General features: G+C 42.1%; 1 protein-coding gene across 1 annotated transcript in view; it reads left to right on the top strand.

The window, feature by feature from the left end:
* The window catches only part of LOC144491556 (receptor-type tyrosine-protein phosphatase gamma-like), a 711057-nt gene that overhangs the window by 557402 nt on the left and 130815 nt on the right, over positions 1 to 22840 (top strand). Inside the window, exons 10-11 of the mRNA XM_078209530.1 lie at positions 11861 to 11969; positions 20835 to 20884. Of these exons, the coding sequence (XP_078065656.1) occupies positions 11861 to 11969; positions 20835 to 20884 (159 nt within the window). The remainder of the gene's footprint in view (positions 1 to 11860; positions 11970 to 20834; positions 20885 to 22840) is intronic.

Below are 22840 nucleotides of genomic sequence, written 5' to 3'. Positions count from 1 at the left end.
CTATGATCCTTAATGTCTGCTTAGTTGTATTTATTCTTCACAGTACTGTTAGTAACCTCATTGATAGCAAAATTACCAGTTCCACAATAATTTGTGGCCCCTTTTGGCAAGAATTTTAAATCACAATGCTGAATGGCACTGATCTTGGTCTCTGCAGGAACAGATCCTGCAGCCTCCAAGCCTGCGCCAATCATGATACCTGCCTAAACTAAAACTGTATGCACTTAGTGTCCATATCCTTCCATTCCCACCATATTCGTGTATTTGTCGAGATGCCCCTTAAATGCCACTATCGTACCTGCACCTACCACCTACGCGGGCAATGCATTCCAGACATTCACCACCCTCTGTGTAAAAAGGTTTGCCTCGCATATCTCCTCTAAACTTTTCCCCACACACCTTAAACCTGGCATTTGACTTTTCTATCCTAGGAAAGAGCATCTGACTATCCACTCTCTCCATGCCACACATAATCTTGTAAACCTCTATCAGGTCGCCCCTCAAGTAATTGTATCTGTACCTATTGGAATGAGGCGCAGGAAAGAGCACCCTTTTCAGTACGCTAAAAGTGTTTGTTGCTGGCAAAAGGAACCTCTGAATTTAATAAGTTGTGGGCTAAGGTCCCACTTCAGAGACTCGGCTGAATTTTCAATGCAGGATCGGGAACCTGACATTGATCAATTCTGGGTTCCAACTCCGAGCCTGAAGTGGGTTGATATTGTGATGCTGTTTTAAAATTTAAATGGCCTAATTGGTCAGGAGGTAAGCTTGGCAGCCAATTAGAAGTGTTGAGTGCTTCCAGATGGTGGGAGCTGCCTGCCTGATGCCAGTGACAAAGGCAGATGGCAGCCATGATGCGGGCTGCCACTGCTTGTCGATTAGAGCAGGCAGTTCATCAGAAGACCAGGAGTTAGAGGAAGCAAGTTGCCATTGAAACAAACTTAAGGTATGCACTGGAAAAATACATTTCAAATGTGCATTTCCTCCACGATTACGGTGAGTACAATTCAAATAGTATTAAATTAGTGCGAAGCAATTTCAGATATCCTGAGTTCATGAAAATGGCTAGGTAAATGTATGTTCTTTAGCAGCCCGTGCATCAGAGTATGGGCGGCACGGTAGCACAGTGGTTAGCACTGCTGCTTCACAGCTCCAGGGTCCTGGGTTCGATTCCCGGCTCGGGTCACTGTCTGTGTGGAGTTTGCACATTCTCCTCGTGTCTGCGTGGGTTTCCTCCGGGTGCTCCGGTTTCCTCCCACAGTCCAAAGATGTGCGGGTTAGGTTGATTGGCCAGGTTAAAAATTGCCCCTTAGAGTCCTGGGATGCGTAGGTTAGAGGGATTAGCGGGTAAACATGTGGGGGTAGGGCCTGGGTGGGATTGTGGTCGGTGCAGACTCGATGGGCCGAATGGCCTCCTTCTGCACTGTAGGGTTTCTATGTTTCTTTCTATGTATTCTGAGGAACTGATTATGCAAAAGATCCGTTGTGACCCAGATTGGATATTTGGTCAAGGTTTCGAAGTCCAATATGACGTCTTCAGAACCAAATCATTTTGGACTCGAAATATTAACTCTGGGCAGAACTTTCCCAAAGAAAAGTTAAGGGCACAATCTTACCAGCTATTCATGCCCCGCTCCTGCTGCAGCGAGGACAGAGAATTTGGTGTCCAGCCAAATCCCCATTCACTGCAATGGGACAAGAAAATCCCACCGGCGTGAACAGTGGTCAAATTCTGCCCTAAGTGTCATAACATTGAGAATACCGGTCTGGCAGGCACACTCCAGACTGCAATCGTCCCACACTCAGTTATTTTTTGGGAGAGCAATGAATTGTGTGCATGTTTCTGGAGGGTTGGGGCTGAAACAGTGCTCGGGTGCCTGGCTGCAAAGTGCTCGGGTGCCTTTTTGGAAGGGCGTCCTAATCTCCTAGTGCATTGGGAGATGTCTTCCCTCCACGGACATCCAGAACCCCTCCCTCATCAGCGGCATGTTTCCCCACCCCCACCCCAACATGGGTCACCGGCACGAGATACTCCACTTTACTCCCAATGGATACCCTTCATGACCCCTGACATGTCCCTGCATGCTCCACTCTGCATGAACCCCCCTGCACAATTTCCCCTACACAGCCCCCCATCGTAGTCCCCACTCGGGCCCTGCCCTCACTCAGGTACCACCCCTTCGGATTGCCCCTGGCACATTGACATTGCCAAACTGGCACTGCTAGGGTACCCTGTGGACACTGCCAGGGTGCCTGGTGGGCACTGCCCAATGGGCACTGCTCAGCCATGTTCTTGACTACCCGGGAGCTTCAGTGGTCTCTGAGCCTTCCAGCATTACCATCATGCCTGATCTCTGCTAGTGGAGACCAGAAGTGATTCTTGCCTGTCTCGCACCGCACTTGAAGGTCGGAAGCGAGGAGAATCCTGCATCGAGCGGGCTTTGCATTTCTAAATGCTACTTTAAATATGCTGATCGGATTTGTGCCATTAGAAAAGGACCAGGGCAATTACAAATTGTTTGGTGCCAGGCGCAAAACGGATTTTCAGGTCTGCTTACTATTTTCTGGAATCCACTCTAGGCATAGCGAGGTCGGAAAATCTCCCCTTGTGTCTCTATCTCCCAAGGTGATGCCAGATCTGCTGAGGTTTTGCAGCACTTTGTTTTTATTTCTGATCCCCAGGATCCACAGTATTTTGCTTGTAATTTACTGAATATTTGATCATTGGCCAATTAAATGAATCTAATTAATGTACCAAACTGAAGGCTCAATGCTTTGACCCAATTGCCAAGTTTGGATTCCATTCCTGAGAGGTGGAAGCCTACGAAAAAAAGGAGGACACCTCAATGGTTGAATTCATAAATGTGAAAATTCCACATTTTGGATACTGCGACTCTTCTTGAATTCCTTACAGGAAGAAATACAGGCTGAACTTAAACTAAAGTTTATTTATTAGTCGCAAGTAGGCTTACATTAACACTGCAATGAAGTTATTGTGAAAGTGGTGTCTCTGAGAGCATTAATAAGGCACCATTTAGAAGATATTATACAATCCTTCATCTGAAGGGTGATAAAACCCCTCCAGTGAGGTCCAGCAGACAGTCTGTTCGTTAGACCTGTGATTAACTTCTATCATACTGAGGCAATATTTGGTTTTATATCTTCAAATAAAACATTCTCTGCAGCATTTTCCTACAGAGGATTTTTACAGTAACTTCACTGCAGTGTTAATGTAAGCCTATCAGTGACACTAATGAATATACATAAACATTTTAAATCAATGCAAAAAATGGGGGCCTGCCAATCAATAGCTTGCATTTTGTTCGGCACATACCCAGGGAAACAGGCAGAAAAATCCCCATGTCGAACTTGTTTGAAGGCTCTTTTGACTAAAGCTATACTTGGCTGGCATTTAAGACATACGCATCCTGCCATTCTTTTGCTGGTTAGGGATTTGGAAAGTGGAGCCGAAGAAGGAACAATCTGATGTGGTCTGGGGAAATCATCCACAGATTATGACAATTGAAATAGAATTGATAGATACATAGAATATAAACATGTTGAAAGCTGAGAATTTAAGCATGAAGACATATAAGCAGGTATCCAGTAAACCTGCACTGTATTGTCTGACATAACTCCAAGGCAAGTGGTCCTTGAGTGGAGAGGTAAGTTATTTATCTCTTGGATATTAAGATTGTTTTGTGGAGCTATAGTTGTCACATGGGCTTTTATTTTTAATTCATACGTTGGATGTGAGTGTGTTAGTTGGGCCAGCATTTATTGCCCAAATCTAATTGCCCTTAAGAAGGTGCTGGTTAAGCCATGTGGTGGGATTCTCCGGCCGTTCATGCCAGTGGGATTCTCTGGTCCCACTGCAGAACATCAAATTCTCCGCTGGCAGTGGCGGCAGGGTGTGAATGGCCGGAGAATTCCGGCCATAGTGTGATAGGGAGAGGGTGCCACGATTTTGACTCATTGACGGTGAAAGAATGGCGGAAATATAGGGGGCAATTCTGCTATCGCGAACCTCAACTTTTCTGGCAGGTCAGGTGAGAGATGCGCGTCATCAGCCTTGTTCCGCTGGGAACGCATGCACATCTCCCAAAGTTGGAGAACAGTCGGAGTCCAGACCACACTGGAAACTGGCAGGAAGATAGATAAGTCATTTGAATCTTTTTTAAAAATGTATTTATTGGTATTTATTGTCATTATCGGGAACTTGGCGGTCCTGATTGAATCTCCTCCCACCTTGCCAGGAGTACTTCATTCCGGCGGGGTTTAGAGTTGCTTTCCATGTTTGGGGAACTAATGGGAGACCCTGCTAGAATGAAGGGGGGGCAATTGGGGGCCCCCCAGGGGTTGGGTGGTGGGAGGGTGGTGCCCCTGGGCATGGGCACCCTGGCACTGCCCAAGGGGCAAAGTGCCCATGCCCAGTGGGCACCTTGGCACTGCCCATCTGCCACTCTGCATGGCAATTGATCTGGGATGGAGGGAGGGCAGTGATTGGTGCTGGCTTGAGGGGGGGGTGGGGGTGAATCGCCATTGCTGTGGTGGGGGGGCGGCGGGGGGAGTGGGCTGGACATCGGGGCGCTCTGGGACGGGGGGGATCAGGGCTGGCCCAGGAGTTGCTGTGGAACCGCGATCGGGCTATGGGGAGGGCTGGAGGGGCAACACTACAGGGGTGCCGAGCTGGCCAGCAAACGGGGAGACTGCACATGCGTAGTGGCCCCGATTTGTCAGAGTTCCAGAACTGTCAGATTCTGGTGTGAATAGGCCCCGCCCCCCTGGGTTTTTAATGAGATTCACGCTTGGGACCTCTGCACTGCACAGAGTGGGGAGATTCGAGTGTGAAGTTGAACTGAGAAAACAGTCGTGATCTGGAACAGTTTTCCCACCAATTCAGCACTTTTGGGAGAATCGCCCCCATAGTTCCAAGTCAGGATGGTGTGTGACTTTGAGGGGAACTTACAGTTGGTGGTGTTCACATGCATTTGCTGACCTAAGATGGTAAAGGTCGTTGGTTTGGAAGGTAAAAGAATCCTTGGTTACTGGTTGCAGTGCACCTTCTGGATGGTACAGGTTGCTACCACTCTATACCTATGATGGAGTGAGTGTTTAAACTGGTTGATGAGGTCCAAATAAATGTGCTGCTTTGTGCTGGATGGTGTTGAGATTCCTTTGAGTGTTGTTGGAGTTGCAGTCATCCAGGCAAGTGGAAAGTATTCCACCACACTCTTGACTTGTGTCTTGTAGATGGTGGACAGGCTTTGAAAGTTATGAGGTGAGTTACTCATTTCAGAATTCCAGCCTCTGACCTGCTTTTGTAGCCACAATATTTATATGGCTGGTCCAGTTCAGTGTTGGTTGAGTGGTCACCCCTTAGATGCTGGTGGTAGGCGATTCAGTGATGGTAATACCGTTGACTGTCAAAGGGAGTTGGTTAGAATTGCTCTTGTTGGAGATGGTCATCGCCTAGCACTTGTGTGGCACGAATAAGTTGCCACTTTTCAGCCCAAGCTTGAATGCTATCCAGTTCTTTTTTGCATGTAGGCAAAGACTGTTTCGACGTTGAAAGAAGGCAAATGAAATGAGAATGAAAGCATGTAATAAATTTTTTTCTAAAATCAGTAAAGAAGTAGGAATTGCTCAAAACCTACAGGATCATCATTTTTAAAAATCTTTATTTAACTCCCCCTGAGAAGTTAGACAGGAAAAACAAAATGACTATCAAACAAACAAACAAAAACAAAAGCTCATTTTCACCTACGATACGGCATCAAAGATGGTATCTTACATGAAAGAAATAGAGAAAGGGAGGCTATGACGGCCTATGACTCAAATTCCCATTGCTGTCAATGGAAAACGTCATGCTTGAGAGGTTGATGGATGCCGTAATCAAACGATCTTTCAGATATGGAGCGGTTGGGAATAAAGATTACATCAAATAAGAAAGTCTGGGAGAATTGAGAGCAGTTGAAGTTTACAACGATAAAGCTGCTTGCAGCTAGATAGCAGAAGTTACGGAACTTCCAGAAAATTAGACAGATACAGATACCTGTGTGTTGTAATCTGTTACATTTTAATGTAACTAAGCTACATTGGAGCATTCTAACGTCAAGAAGCAAAATTTTCCCCACTAAAAATAATAAATTCTGCAAGAAACAGTCTGTCCTTCCTGCAGATTCATATATTGTGCTTGAATGTGATAATTTATTAGTGTTAGTAGTATTTTAGTTGAATTCCTAAATGAATTTACATTTTTAATTTGTAGATAGTACATATTTTTTTAAAAACTTCAGGACTACAAAGCTTCATTCTCAGGCACTATCCTGTGGGCTGTCATACTGTGTAACAGAATCAGATTTCATCTATTCATTATAATTGAAGGTTTCTTGCGTTCATTTCCATTTCTGTTTTCAATTTCTTCAAAAAATATTGTTATCTGAGTTGCATTAATAGATGATGCATTTTAAGAAATCTTGCGGGAATCAATCAAAATGTAGTCAAGACTATGATGTATTGCCATTCCCCATTGTCATAACTGGCAATTCTTGAGCAGATACTTATCTAAATTAAATTGAGAGCTGGAAAAATATATCATACGAGAAGATGGTGGCAGAAGGAACACTATCCTGTTAACTTTTGATTATTTACCCTGGGAGAAATTTGATGAATTGATTTGCGTGGAGTAACCGTTAATCCTGAATGTTCTATTATGGACCCATGTGAAAAACATTGCAATTCTTGCATTCTTATTGTACATTCTATTTTACTTGGGGTAAAACTTTCAGACTTCTGTGGACTAAATAAAATGTTGTTGTTCCAATGCAAGTAATTTAACAAAGAAAAATGAAAGAAAGGTTTTCTCTTCTGGGATGTTGCAGGTTTGTTAGGTATCCAAGGATATTGAGGAAAGCAAGCATTAAAATTGCAGAGGCACTGGCCATAATCTTTCAATCCTCCTTAGATACGTAAGTGCTGTCAAAGGACTGGGGAGTTGCAAAATGTTACAGGCTTGTTCAAACCCAGCAACTACAATTAGTATAACATCAATGGTAGAAAGAAACACTTTTAGAAACACAAATTCGAGAGGACATTAACAGTCACTTGACAAATGTGTGTTAATTAAGGAAAGACTGCATGGTTTAGTTAAGGGCAAATTGTGCTTATCTAACATGCATGAGTTTTTTGGTGAGGGAACTGAGAAGGTATCATAGAATCCTACAGTGCAGAAAGAGGCCATTCGGCCCATCGAGTCTGCACCAACCACAATCCCACCCAGGCCCTATCTACATATCCCTACATATTTACCCACTAACCCCTCTAACCTATGCATCCCGGGACACTAAGGGGCAATTTAGAATGGCCAATCAACCTAGCCTGCACATCTTAGGACTGTGGGAGGAAACCGGAGCACCCGGAGGCAACCCATGCAGACACAGGGAGAATGTGCAAACTCTACACAGACAGCGACCCGAGCCGGGATTCAGACCCAAGTCCCTGGAGCTGTGAAGCAGCAGTGCTAACCACTGTGCTACCGTGCCACCCACGAGGGTAGTGAGGGTAATACGGTTGAGATGTGATGTACTTGGATTTCCAAAGAAGAGTTTTACATAACAAACTTGCCAGCAATACCCGAGCCCATGGAATAAAATGGACAGCAACAACATGCGTTTGAAATTGGCCGAGTGACAGAGAACATTGATGAACAGTTGTTTTTCAGACTGGAGGGAAATATCGTGGGGTTCCCCAGGGGTTGGTGTGAGGCCACCTACATTTCTTCATCTATATTAGTGATCTGCACTTGAGTGTGCAGGGCACAATTTAAAACATCGTGGATGACGTAACATTTAAAAGCATTGCAAACTGTGAGGAAAATAGTGATTAAACCTCAAGAGGACTTAAGACAGGTTTGTAGAATGGATGAACATGTGCCAGATGAAATTCAATGCCGACACTAATCAAGTGATTCATTTGGTTGTAAGAACAAGGAGCGTAATATATGGTGAAGGACACAATTCTAAAGGCAGTGCAAGAGCAGAGAGACCAGGGGGGTATATGAATACAAATCATTGAAAGTAGCAGGAAAGTGAGAAAGTAGTCAATAAAACCATACAGTATCCTAGGTTTTAATAAGTAAGGGCAAAGAGTACTAAAACAAGGACATTATGAGAAACCTGTATAAAACACTGGCTTGGCCTCAACTAGAGTATTGTGTCCACTTTGGACACCACATTTTAAGAAAGATATGAAGGCATTAGAGAGGTTACGGAACATTTTCACAAGAATGGTTCCAGAGATGAGGAACTTCTGTTATGTGGAATTGTCTAATTTTTAGCTAAAACGTACAGATCTCTGGCATCATTCCATAAGTAGAAATTCTGACTCAATGTGGTAATGAAACCATATTTGGTGCATGCAGCTGTCTCTGTTTAAAGGCAGGTAATGGCTCGCTATTGAATTAAAAGTATGAAAGAGCATTGGGTTTTATTCAACCTACTGAACCTGAATAGTTTTTGGTGAAGTCCAAGGCAAAGTCCATGTTGTTTTGAAGGTTACTCCATACTGGAAAAATCTTTTTCTTATTCTCAGTATCAAATAGCTTATGTGCAGCATACAAATGGGAGCATGGCATCTGCTTGGCACACCAGCTGACGGTAGGTCCCCTTTACAGCTGTTAGCAGCAGAGAGTGTATGCTTAAAGATGTGATACAGCCAAAACAATGTCAGCATTGAATCCAGAGTTGGCATTTCAGATTAATAACATCAGGTGTAAAATATTTCACAAATATACGCAATTATAAAGCTGAGGCTGTTCTCCTTGGAGAAGAGAAGATTAAAAGGAGATTTGATACAGGTGTTCCAGATCATGAGGGGTTTGGACAGATTAGGGAGAAACTGTTCCGTTGCAAAAGAATGGAGACACAGTAAGAAGTCTCACAACACCAGGTTAAAGTCCAACAGGTTTATTTGGTAGCAAAAGCCACTAGCTTTCAGAGCGCTCGCTGCTCCTTCGTCAGGTGAGTGGGAGTTCTGTTCACAAACAGGGCATATAAAGACACAAACTCAATTTCCAAAATAATGGTTGGAATGTGAGTCTTTACAGGTAATCAAGTCTTTAAGATACAGACAATGTAAGTGGAGAGAGGGTTAAGCACAGGTTAAAGAGATGTGCATTGTCTCCAGACAGGACAGTTAGCGAGATTTTGCAAGCCGTGGGGGTTACAGCTAGTGTGACATGAACCCAAGGTCCCGGTTGAGGCCATCCTCATGAGTGCGGAATTTGGCTATCAGTCTCTGCTCAGCGACTCTGCGTTGTCGTGTGTCGTGAAGGCCGCCTTGGAGAACGCTTACCTGAAGATCAGAGGCTGAATGCCCGTGACCGCTGAAGTGTTCCCCAACAGGAAGAGAACACTCTTGCCTGGTGATTATCGAGCGGTGTTCACTCATCTGTTGTCATAGCGTCTGCATGGTCTCCCCAATGTACCATGCCTCGGGACATCCTTTCCTGTAGCGTATCAGGTAGACAACATTGGCCGAGTTGCAAGAGTAAAAGAACGGAGAACCAGAGGACATTGATTTAAGATGATTGGCAAAGGCGGCATGGGGAAAAATGTTTTATGCAATCTTGAGAATGTGGTGAAGGTAGATTCAATTAGAACCTTTAGAAGAGAGTTTGATAATTATCAGTAGAGAAAACAATTGCAAGGCTATGGGGATAAGCTGGGTGAGGAGACCAGGTGACTTGCTCTTGCAGAAAGCGAGCACTGACCTGATGGGATGAATGACCTCTGGTGCTGGAGCAACTCTATCACTCTGTGCCAAGTTGTACAAAATGTGGAGTAGTGTGGGAGCAAACCTCAAACCCCATTGACAGAGGCTTAGCCTCCTGTGATGTAAGAAAAACGTTTTCACACATCGAGTGGTTGAGGCCTGGAATGTACTGTCTGGGAGTGTGGCGGAGGCAGGTTCAATCAAGGCATTCAAAAGCATTAGATGATTATTTAAATAGAAACTGTGTGCAAGGGTATGGGAAAAAGAGTGGAGGAGTGGCATTAAGTCATAATGCTCGTTTGGAGAACCGATGCAGACATGAAGGGCTGACTGGCCTCTTTCTGTGCTGTAACAATTCTGTGATTCTGGAAACAACTTGCTGGTCAAGTTTCCAACAACTATTTAGAAAATTTAATGAGTTTCCAATATCCCACAAATTCTTCTGCCTTTTATGTTCAGTTTCTTTAAAGCGCAGTTGTGAAGGGAGTGATTATCGAGTGACAGCTATCACCCAAATGCTCTGGCAGGATCCAAGGCTGTTGGCTTGCTCAGTAAACTTGGCACTAGACAATTCAGTTCAGTATTGCTCATTAACATTGGGACTTGTGCAATATTTTAAATACTTTAGATGTTCAAGAGCAAGATTGAATTTGGGAACCTGCTTCAACATTATTACCGTATATTTGTGAAATATTTTATACCTGATGTTATTAAAATGGAAAATCAATTCTAGATTTTATGCTGACATAGTTTTGACTCTATCACATCTTGATGAAAATTGGAACTATGAGGAAACATTAGATAGGCTGGGATTGTTTCCCTAAGAACAGAGGAGGCTGAAGGGTGACTTATTTGAGATGTGCAAAATTATGAGCGGCCGAGATCGGGTAGACTGGACGGGCCTATTTTCCCCAGCTAGAGGTCATTTACCAGGGAACATAGATTTAAGGTGATTGGTAGAAAGATTAAAGGGTACGTGAGGAAAATTCTTTTCACCCAGAGGGCGGTGGACATCTGGAGTTCACTGCCCAAATTAGTGGTTGAGGCTAACATGCTCAAAATATGCACTTAAAAGGTACCTGGATCTGCATCCGAATATAACCTGCAAGGCTACAGACAAGGACCTGAAAATGGCATTAAAATGAGCACCTAGTTTTTTTCTATTTTTTGGCCAGCGCACTCACAATAGGCTGAATGGGCACTTTCTCTACAATAACTTTTCTCTGGTTCTATGGTTTAGTATATCTCTTTCTCTCAGCTGCTAACAGCTGAGAGGAGGACTGGTGTGTTAAGGAGATGTTATGCTCCCATTTGTACATTGCAGAGAAACTGTGGGATAATAAGAACAAGAAAAAAATATTTTCCAGTATGGGGTATCCATCAAAACGACGTGGACTTTGGCTGGGACTTCACCGAAAGCCATTCAGGTTCAGCATGTTAAATAAAAGCGAATGTTCTTGCATAATTTGAATTTGCTAGCAAGCTATAACCAGCTTTTAAACAGAGACAGCTACATGCAACAATTATGGTTTCATTACCGCATTAAGACAGAATTTCTACTAATGGAATAATGCAAAAGACCGATATGTTTTGGCTAAAAATTGGACTTTATTAGCTGCGGAATAAATTACACTAATTCTTCTTGTTGCATTTATTTATTTTACTGCAGCTTTATCAGACTAATACACAGAAGACATTGATTTATCTGTTCATATATCTAAATCCAATCCTAATGCCTGGAGGATAATGGCTTTGCACTATACCATACTTGCATTGGATCTTTAAGTATATTTCTAACTTTCTGAATTTGGACTAGTTCAATCTCACCGGACAAGGACATTTTTTTTGAATGGATGGGTGTTTGTTGATTCTTTCAACTATTTTGGTTAGTATTGAACAGGATTGTCTTGTTTGAACTCCAGCTAGTGTAGTTAGAGTAAGCGTGAGATCACTTAAAGTTAGCAAATGGTTACATTTTATTGCCTCGGCGATTTAGTATTTTTAAGATTGTTTCATTTTAATTGCTCCTACAATGTATTAATTGAATATGCAATAAGTAATTTGTCTCTTTGTATCCCCGACATAGGAAGCAATTATCAATCACGTCTCCCTGGATAAACTCTACCTGTTTCGCGTTCAGGCTGTGTGTCAGAATGATCTGCGGAGTGATTTTAGCCAGACAATGCTGTTTCAAGGTAAGGCAACATGAGAAAAATAATCAAATTTTGAAATGTTCGCGTATCAAAAAACTTCTGGCCAACAAAACCATAAGGTGCAAGTTACTTACAATGCTGCTGCCTTTCCATTTCCACCACTGGTCTTTGATACCCCTATTTTAAGGTTTATTTCCTATATGGGATTGAACAAATTTGATCAGTTTGTAAGCCTATAAATGCTTAAAATTCCATGGGCTAACAGCCTGTGAATTTCTGAGATTCAACAGCTGTTTGCAAAGCACTACAGGAGCTCTTTAAAGAAAAACAGGCAATAATAAGCAACTCATTATCTGTACTGCAAATAACGCAGGAAAAAATAATTACATCTTGAGGGATTTGCAAATTCACTTTAAAACAGAAGGATAATCTGCAGTTTATTACAAAAATCCGACAATTTATAAATGTGAGGAGATGATATCAAAACAGTGTTTCTGGAAGAAATAACGCCGTTTATAATGCAGAACTGGTGGTCTTGTGGCGATTCTGAGCCAGAAGCTGTGAGTTCGAGTTCCACTCCAGGACTCGATGGTCATAACGTGACCCAAACAGATTGATTATCAACCTGCAAATCCTTGCAATATCCCTATGGCAGGTGGCAGGGTTGAGAGAGTCCTCTGTTCAGCCAGAACCTGCAGAAGGTAATAGCAAAGCACTGCAGTAGCTTGCCAAGCATAACTATGGACCAACACATGGAAGTCCATGGTCGTTAATTCCCTCTTAGGGCATGGTACCTGAAGAGAGAGAGAGAGAATGCAGTACTGAAATAACAAGGAATACTGGGAAACTGAGACAAAAAATAAAAATGACTCAATGTGGTAATGAAACCAGGTCCATCTGCTGCTGCCTCTCCATTTCCACTACCAATCTTTGATACCCCTATTTTAAGGTTTATTTCCCATGTGGTGAGAGGATTGAACAAATCTAATCAATTTGTAGTGTAAAAATACTGAAAGTTCTGTGGGACATGGAAAAGAGTGGAATGTGATTTGTGGAAAAGTGAGTTCCACCAAATTTTAGTGTTAAATTGTTTTGGCAAATCTTTACAAATGGTTACTTTTTATATTTCTGATAGTACAGTGTGGTGTTTGGATATTGGTAGGAACGAAAAGCAAAACTCAAGAGACTTGCAAAGTATTCTGCACTCCAAGCATATTACTTGGCCCTCAACCAACACCCAGATGTTGTTTGCTTTTTGTAAAGCACACTATTTGACACTGCGTGTTTAACCCATTTTAGATATATTAGAGTTTGTGTTTCTATGGTTACTCCGTATGTTGTTGCTAGGAATCTTGTAAAACACTGGGCAGGATTCCCCCACTCCCCCACCCGTTGAATGTTTCTGGCAACAGAGGCGGCTTGCCACTACCTTCCGCCAATGTCTACAGCATTTTGTGTGGCTCACTGTCCTGCTGCTGGAGAACCCACCGTGGTGGGGGTGGGGGGGGGGTCATCCTTGGCGGGACTGGAAGATCCCACTGGCAGGAAGGGCTGGAAAATCCCACTCTGTATCTTGCACTGGGCAATGACCACAATGATCTCACCTGATGGGAAAAGATAGTTTTCCTGAAAAATAATAAATATTTCCAAATATCTTCAAGAAATAGTTGTAGTTTATATATTTGAACAGTTTTCGAAATGGGAACAAACCAGTGAAATTGTTAGCTAGCATGGAAATGATGGAAAATCTCAGTGTTCATTTTATAGTAAAGTCTTCATCTATATCCCTCTGTCTTGATTTACTGGAGTATAAGTGACCCTATATCATCCTCCAACTGCATCCCTCCTCCTTCCAATTCTGCCTTGCTCTTCGTGCCTGTAACTCATAATGACATTTTTTATTTTTGTCAAATCCAAGTTTTAGTAATGGAATAGTTGTATTATGAAATGACAAAAAGGTAGTTATCGGTCTCTTGCAGATGTATTCTACACTATGATAAAGCTGTGCTTGAAAACATATTGGGCTTTGTAAATGACATATAAATGACATTGCTTCTGGAACTAGATGGATGTCTGATGGGTGGCTACCCGGACAGAGGGTGAGGGAGAAATGAAGTGAATTGAAATCCGATTCAAATTGATGTATGGCAACCTGGTTTTAAAAACAGAAACACGAGACATAAAATTCAAAAGGCAATTCCAGTTAAATGGAAGCAGTTGTTCAGAGCAAGACTGAAATGATGTGTAAAAGGGCACCATTGTCATGCATTCAATGATTGAAGAATTCATAAAAAGCAACTCAGTTTAAATTGCAAATATTCAAACATTTGTGTGTAAACATGGGGTGGGAACTGAACTGGGTTCAGTTCTGCTTCTTCTAATGTTGAGTATTTTATCAGCATGCTCACCAGCACTTACACATACCCCTGCAACTGTAACTGAGCAAGGTAAACAAATAATGGCCTGGAAAAAAAACAGAAAAGAGCTTACATGGAAAGGGAACATTGGATCTCAGTGTTTTTAAAGTTTGAAGTCTTACACTTAACAAATGAGCGAGGGAATTAAGCAGGATTATGAATAATTATTTCCTTTATTTCAGGTTTTCTATAAATGTTAGTGAGAGAAAATGTATTTGCCTTTAATTTTCACATTCTCAGGATGGCTTACAGCAAATGAAACACTGCCATTGTAGAAATATAGTTAAACATGATAGCCAATTTGGACAGAGCAATGTCCCACAAACAGCAATGAGATAGATGATCGATTAGTCTGTTTTAATAATGTTGGTCCACAGATTAGTGTTGGCCAGGGCATTGAGAGAACTCTGCACTTCTTCAATTAGCTCCATGGGATCATCTACATCTACCTGTAGCTGAGGGCAGTATAGTGCAATATAGTTTAACATCTAATCCAGGGCTGTGGGTCAGGAGACAAGATTTTGGATCGAGTTCCAAGGCAGCAACAGCTGCCATGGAGCACGGACTGAATGCTAACAACTGGCAGGCCCCTTTAAATCGTTGAGTTTTTTTTTCTAATGGTGGGTGTAACTTAACGGACAGATTCAGACCTAATTGCTGCAAAAAATGGTTGTGACAAAGTGGGCGTTTAAAAAAAAACCCTGCAGTTTAAGCACTCTCGCTCAATAACTCTTGTACCGCCCCCCCCCCCCCCAGGTTTTCTCTCTGGGGTCACACAAAGCCTGGGGCTTTAAAATGGGACCATGCTGGGATAAAGTTGGGAAGCATTAATCTAATCCGAAGGCATCAGGCTGGATTTTCACTAAAATATTCCTGACATGACAAACCTGTCTCCTTTAAAAGAGCCCCACCCAACATATTTTCATTCCTAAGAGCCAGGGGATGGGATGGAATTGGGCCCTTCGTCTCCAGAGACAGTTCAGAAGTGGCTCCATCGGTGGTGAGTGCCAAAGCGGGCTGATTACAAGGCCTCCTTTGGTTCTCTGCAACTTTGGCTCAGTTACGTTAAAGGCTGTTCGGCCCGTTGGCCTTCATCTCTCACACCCCACCCCCTACCCATCCCCTCATTCTTCTTCATATATCCATGACCGCTCATTTGCCCATTCTCTCCTCATGCTCCCGGCCCGCAGTCACTCACTCAATAGCCACTTTGTGCAAACGACAGGAGCCATGTGGAGATGGAAAGAAAATTCTAATAAGCTAATCAAGATCTCATTCAAACATGCTTTATACTGAAAAACGCATTCAGGAAACCCATTCAATAAATTTGAATCCCCTCAATTGGCCAATCAGTTGTTAAAAACAAACATCCAACCATGTAAAAGATAGCTAATCCTTTAATAACCTCTCAAAACTGTTAATCAAAATGTCTGTATAGTCCCCTCTAAGATAAGTGATTCTGGACCTCTTAAAACTCAGCCAAGCATTCATAATAGGCTCAGTGAGAATAACAAATCTTGGGAAATGTAAATAATGGAGTCTGAAATTGTAAAAACTGATGGTTAATTTTTTTTTCGAATCCAGATGACCTGTCGATCAATGCACTTCAGTAGGAGGTGTCTGGTCTTTTTTTACACTAAGTGAAAGATGCAGACTGTTTTTTATTAATTTAAAAAATCATTTCAGATCAAGATACTTAAAGCTTCCCTTCACAAGTGTTCACACTTCTTCCATAGAATTGTCATTTCTAAGACCCTTAGAATCAGCACTAATTTCAAATGGCCCAACATTTTAACATTTCACACCTGTGTGATTCATGAACTGCCCCTTCTCCTGACGGTAAAAATTGGGATGTGACAGAAATGACACTGGACCCTCTCTTTCGGGTCCCACCCACCATTTTGAAAGACCTGCTGAGTTGTCCTGACATGTCGAAAATCCAGCCCATCATCTCCAACCTGTACAACTCGTCCTCTGTAATCCATTGAAGTATCAGCCTGGATTATGTGCTCGAGACTCTGGATGGGGTTGAATTCACAACTTCCTGACCCCTCAGTGAGAGTGCTACCACTAAACCAAGGGTGACACAAGGTGTACAGCCTAGATATATAGGTCTTGGAAAAAATGTGTGTTGAGAATGCTAAATAAACATATAATTCAGTTGCATGTGGAATGTTTGAATGTCTGTTTTCAAAGGGCTACATCACAAGATCTCAGCACACAGGTCCTATTGTCGTCATATAGACACTGTCATCCTTGCATGGCAAGTCCAGTGCCAGTGTCGTTACTCAGTTCATTTTTCATAAGGATTGTCCTGCCTCGCATTGAAGCAGATGTAAACTTGTTATTATTGGAGATCAATTGTCATTCTGACAGTTTGCTGCAGTTTGATTTAGATTCAGAGACATTTCTCCCATTATTTTGTTCACTTTTGCACAAGTCAGGTCTGGAATGTCGATGGGGAATTTTAATGCCAAGGATGGGTGGACAGGTGGAAGGCTTGAAAAACATTCTCAAACTTGACCTGAAACTGCCTTGAACCCACTCATTTAATGGAGACAGTGTTGGAGGCCATCTCAGCACCATCTCAGGAGATCAGTAAAATCCTTTAAAGAGGCTGCGTACCTCCAGGTTTTCTCAGTAAGTAAAGACAGGTCTGAAGGTCCATGAGGTAGTTCCCACAAAGTCAGGCTCCTCCCCAATCTCCAAATGTCCAGACTATCCATCAATCTCTGCTTGTCCCCATTCCCCCATAGATTGCTTACAGCTTTTCCATTGTCTGTCACTGTTCACAGCCCCCACAATCTGCGACTCCTCATTCCCATTACCACGATCTCCAACTGATACAACCCCTCCCCCACATTCTCCAACTGCTCACCAACCACTTCACAATCTCCGACTGCTTACATTGGCTCACCCCCCCCCCCCCCCCCCCCAACCAGTGCAAGGGTGCCTCCATCTACCATATACCACCAACTGTATCTGAAGTCCTTTACACACATGATGGCAATTTCTCTCAAGGCTATAGATCAGCAGAGACTTAGTTCCAGATCTCTGCCACCAGCTCCACAAATACCTTCAACCAGCCTTCGCTGCTAATGGCTGCCAAAGTCACCTACTTCCTCAATTTCTATGTCTCCTTTTCCAATCTCGATAATCTGCCACCTAGTCTATCTGAAGATCTTGGCACCCAAAAATGATGAGCAATTTGCTTTGAGGCTCCATATCCATATGGTGCTAGTTCCAGATCGCTGCCACCATCTGTGCCTTATAAACGTTGCTGACTATGTGCAGGTCAAAACGGGTAGATAGATCATTTTGTTAATCTGGTCCATTTTCTTTCCACAGAATTGCAGCAACAGCATGAGGCAATTGTCCAATACAGTTATCACACCGCTACTTTTCCCAAAGTAAAACTTTATTTATTTTGTGCAGCCTCCAGTGATTCATGTAAGGATTGTTGGTTAGGTTATTAAAGCCTGCCACAACTAAGTGGAGGAGTGTGCGATGTGTGCAGACCAGCCATTTGCAACTGATAGTTGCAATCAGGGTACGATAGCTGAAGTTTAGGGAACCTCTCAGCTAGAAACAGCCTGGTCCATTTACATTACTTGAAGGTAGCATCAGTGTGATAACTACAAACTTTCCAATGAATATTAAATATCATTTTAAATTTCATCTGAAAAATGGGCAGCCAGCAATTGAAAGTCATTGCAAGTATTTCCTCTTTCCAGACATTAAATGCTGTTCAGGTACTGCAGGGTCCACTTGCCTGTCTCCATATTTATTTTGCTATCCACTAGCTTTTGTCAGACATTTTATTGCATTATACAGTCTATATTGAATGGTGGAGCAGGCTCAATGGGCCAAATGACTTACTGCTGGTTCTCTATTTCTTTTGATCTTATTATGATCTTAGTAATGGGACAGGAGGGAACTGTACCAATGAGACAGGATCCACCTTAACTGGACTGGGACCAGAATCCTCGTGGGAAATATAAATAGGGCAGACACAAGGACCCTGAACTAGTAAATAGGGGAAGGGGCTCAGGTGAAGGATTTATTTAACCACTGTACCTGAAGTCCTTGACACACATGGTGGCAATTTGTTTCAAGGCTATGGATCAGCATAGAGCTAGTTCCAGATCTCTCTCATCGGCTGCACAAGTACTTTCAACCAACCTTCGCTACCAGATAGTAATCGTTTGAAAACAAAAAGGAAAGCGGTGGTTTTAATAGTCAGATTTGTAGGACACGACCTACCCTTTACAAACCTATGCTGGCTCTTTCTGACCAGCTGAATGTTTTTGAGGGTGTTTGGTCACTCTACCCTCAATTATGGATTCTAGTAATTTCCTGACCACAGATGCTAGACTAACTGGTCTATAATTTCCTGGCTCCCCCTTCTAACCTTTTTCAAATAGTGGAGTGATGTGCAATTTTTCAATCTAAAGGAACTGTTCACGAATTGAGAGTACTTTGGAATATCATAGTTAGGATACCTGTAAAGCTCTCGTCTATTTTCTTTCAAAACCTGGGATAGAAGCTATCTGGTCCTGGGGATTAAGAACAAAGAACAGTACAGCACAATCCTTTGTAACCCACCAAGTCTGTGCCAACACAGATGCCGTTCTAATCTAATATTTTCTTGCCTCTACGTAGTTCATATCCCTCTATTCCCTGTCTATTCATGTATCTATCCAGATGCCTCTTGAACATTGTTATTGAAACTGCTTCCACCAACTCCTCCAGTAGCGCATTCCAGGCATTCACCACCCTCTGTGTGGAAAAACTTGCCCCTTACATCCCTTTTAAACTTTCCCCCTCTCACTTTCAACCTATGCCTCCGAGTAATTGACCCTTCAACCCAGGGAAAAAGACTCTGACTATCCATTCTATCCTTTCATAATCTTGTAAACCTCTATCACTTGCCCCCTCATCCTCAGACGTTCCAATGAAAACAATCCAAGTTTGTTCAACCTTTCTTCATAGTCCATAGCCTCCAAACCAAGCAACATCCTGGTAAATCTCTTCTGCACCCTTTGCAATGCAGCAACATCCTTCCAATAGTGTGGCGACCAGAATTGTACACACTCCTCCAAATGCGGCCTAACCAACGTCTTGTATAGTTGCAATATGATTTTCCAATTCCTATACTCCTGACTGATGGAGGCCAGCATGCCATACGCCTTCTTGACCACCTTGTCCACGTGAGTTGCCACCTTCAAGGAACTGTGGATCTGCATGCCTAGATCCCGCTGTATGCTAATATTTCTAAGGGCTCTATCATTTACTGTATACTTTCCTTCTGCAGTCGACCTTCCAAATTGCATCACCTCACATTTGTCCAGGTTAAATTCCATCTGCCATCTTTCGGCCCAGGTCTCCAGCCGATTTATATCCTGCTGTATCCTTTGACAATCCTCCTCACTATCCGCTACTCCTCCAATTTTTGTATCATCTGAAAATTTACTAATCAGACCACCTACATTTTCTGCCAAATCATTTTTATATATAACAAACAACAGAGCACCCAGCACTGATCCTTGTGAAACATTGCTTGTCACAGGCCTCCAATTAGAAAAGTACCCTTCCACTGCTACTCCCTGCTTTCTATGCCCAAGCCAGCTTTGTATCCATCTTACCAGCTCACCTCTGATTCCATATGACTTCACCTTCTGTATCAGCCTGCCATGAAGGACCTTATCGAAGGCTTTACTAAAGTCCATGTATACAAAATCCACTGCCCTACCCTGATCATTTTTTTGTCACTTCCTCTGTTGATTCTGTTGTTTAACCCATTAACAAATTTTCCAAGTTTACCATGGACAAGTCGCTATCTTGTCCCCTTGCAGTTAGCCTTATCTAAATCTAAATCTCGAATCTTAGATTCCAATAAAAAAAGAACCATTTGCGTGTGAGTCTTTGTGTGGTTTTTGTTTATTCATTCGTGGGACATGGGCAAGGATAGCTGGCCAGCACTTATTGCCCCATCCCTAGTTGCCCTTGAGAATGTGGTGGTGAGCTGCTGCCTTGAAATGCTGCAGTCCAATGAGTCCAAGTGAGGGCCAATGGATGGTTATTGAGTGGTTACTTGGAAGTCGAAACAAATGGATGCCAGTTCATGGGCTTTACAACGTAAGAGTAGAAGACAATATCTGACACTGCCTAGCTGCAGCATACTGAGTCTTTTGTGTTTGCTTACTTCCTCCAGAACAGACCATACCGAGTTCTGATTATGTGATTCTAATCAAGTATGACCAAATGACTTGCATAATGTTAATTATAAACATTACCTTGCAATCTGTCTTTTTAAACGGATCAAATGTCTGTTGCTGAATATGTTTTCACCACCAACCAATTATGACCAGGAGATACATTTATTTTATGTTACTTTTCAAAATGGCTTCTTTTATAACTTTTTTATTTGTAAATTCATTTATTTTAATTCATTTTTTTACATTAAAAGTTGTGTTTGTTCCTTTTCCAGCCAACACAACTAGAATATTTGAAGGAACCAGGATTATAAAAACAAGAATGGTAAGTGTAGAAATTAATCTTGTCTCTCTAAAAGGCAGCACGTTAATAACACGTTATCTCCAGGAGTGCATGCAGGAAAAATGGGAAGAAATTATATCACTGTTCACCTGTGAACAGTTTCAAGACACAGCAGCTAAGCATTACAGATTTTTTCTTTTCATTCCAAATAGCAACTTTATAGTCTGAACTGCAATTGGTAACAGTGCTGCAATATAAATGAGGTAATGTGGCAGTCACTGGAGATGTTCAGTTTGTGGTTTTCTGAGACTGCAGGGAAAGGACATACAAACGTATGAATTAGGAGCAGGAGTACGCCACTCAGCCCTTCGAGCCTGTTCTGCCATTCAATAAAATCATGGCTGATCTATTAACCTCAATTCTACATTCCTGCCTACTCCGATAACCTTTCATCCTCATGCTTATCAAGAATTATCTACCTCTGCCTTAAAAACATTCAAATTTTTTGCCTCCACTATCCTTTGAGGAAGAGAGTTCCAAAGACTTATGACCCTCTGAGAGAAAAAAATCTCCTTAAATGGACGTCCCTTTATTTTTAAACAGTATTTGCTCTAGGACAGTTGTTAAGCTAACTGGCCCATGGTTTCCTGCTTTTTGACTTCCTTTTTGTGTAAAGGGGTTACATTCACTATTTACGAATCTAATGGAATCTTCCTCAAATCTACTGAAGTTTGGAAAACTAAAGCCAATGCATCAACTATCTCACTAGCCACTTTTTTGTCGACCCTAGGACGATACAAATCCCACTGCATGCACTTCAAAACTCTTATCCACCCTGTTTCCTTTATTTGAAACCTGAGGGCTTCACTGACAGTGAAGGCTTGTGTTGCTCAATCATTCCATTTTGTCGTTGATAAAATACAATCCAATTGTACCCCTAGCATGAAATAATTATATTGAATAATATCATGCACCCAGGCAGGAGAATTTCTTCTACTTGTACAGAATGGAAAAGATGTTGTGCAATTTTTGTGGTTGCAAGTATTGAATCTTTGCCCCAAATATGAATTTACTGCCATTGTGTTCATATGGTGTAAGGTGCAGAATATATTAATGGGAGCGGAAACTGTTACTGAAATCAGTATTAATGTCTGCACACATATGCGTGAGTTAGGTGGATTAGCCATGGTAAATACACAGGGATAGGGTGGTGGCGGGGGGGGGAAGGAAATGAAGGAGTGGACTTGTGCAAGATGCTATTTCAGAGGGTCAGTCCAGACTCGATGGGCTGAATGGCCTCTTTCTGCATTATAAATAACGAATTAGGTATTTTCCTGTCAAATTGATAATATTACAGAATATTGTTAAAGTAAAATTTGTATTTCCCTGGTTTGTTATCAACTATGGGGCACACAAATGAAGACTGCATTAATATTATTTCTGCTCTTAATATTGATGACCCATGTTGCATATATATCAGGCAATATTTGTCATCAGATGATAACAATGGGCATCATAATTTTACTAGGATCTGTCTGTGATTCTGTGGTGAATTGATTGGTGAATCTTGAAAGGGGAAACAACATTGTGCATAATTGAGGGGGATGGTTAAAGTGGGTGGGGGAGAATAAGGGGCCTGAAACAGAAGAAGCATCATGATCCATCTCCCTGGACCCCCAATGCCTCTATGAAAAGAAATTTGAAATTCATAGTTGTGCTTTTCATATGGATTTAAAATGCAAATTATCATTCTCAGGGAAACAGAATGTTCATCTTTGAACAATTTAACTAAACTCTGTTTAGTATTTTACATTTACGTTTCAATTGCAAGTTCAGAAATGAACCTGGGTAAAATAACATTGTTAAAAAACATCAGTTTTTAAATTAACCAGAAACATATCTAATGTGTATTTAGTGGTTGCCAATGTTTCCTACTTCAACTTGCTTAACACCTTTGAGGATTTTTGTGTGTTTTGTTTCCTTCAAGGTTCACCAGCA

The sequence above is a fragment of the Mustelus asterias genome, chromosome 3 (assembly GCF_964213995.1).
Source record: "Mustelus asterias chromosome 3, sMusAst1.hap1.1, whole genome shotgun sequence".
Taxonomy (NCBI): Eukaryota; Metazoa; Chordata; class Chondrichthyes; order Carcharhiniformes; family Triakidae; genus Mustelus; species Mustelus asterias.
The sequence above is the reverse complement of the archived record's forward strand: the minus strand, read 5'-3'. Positions and strand labels throughout refer to the sequence as shown.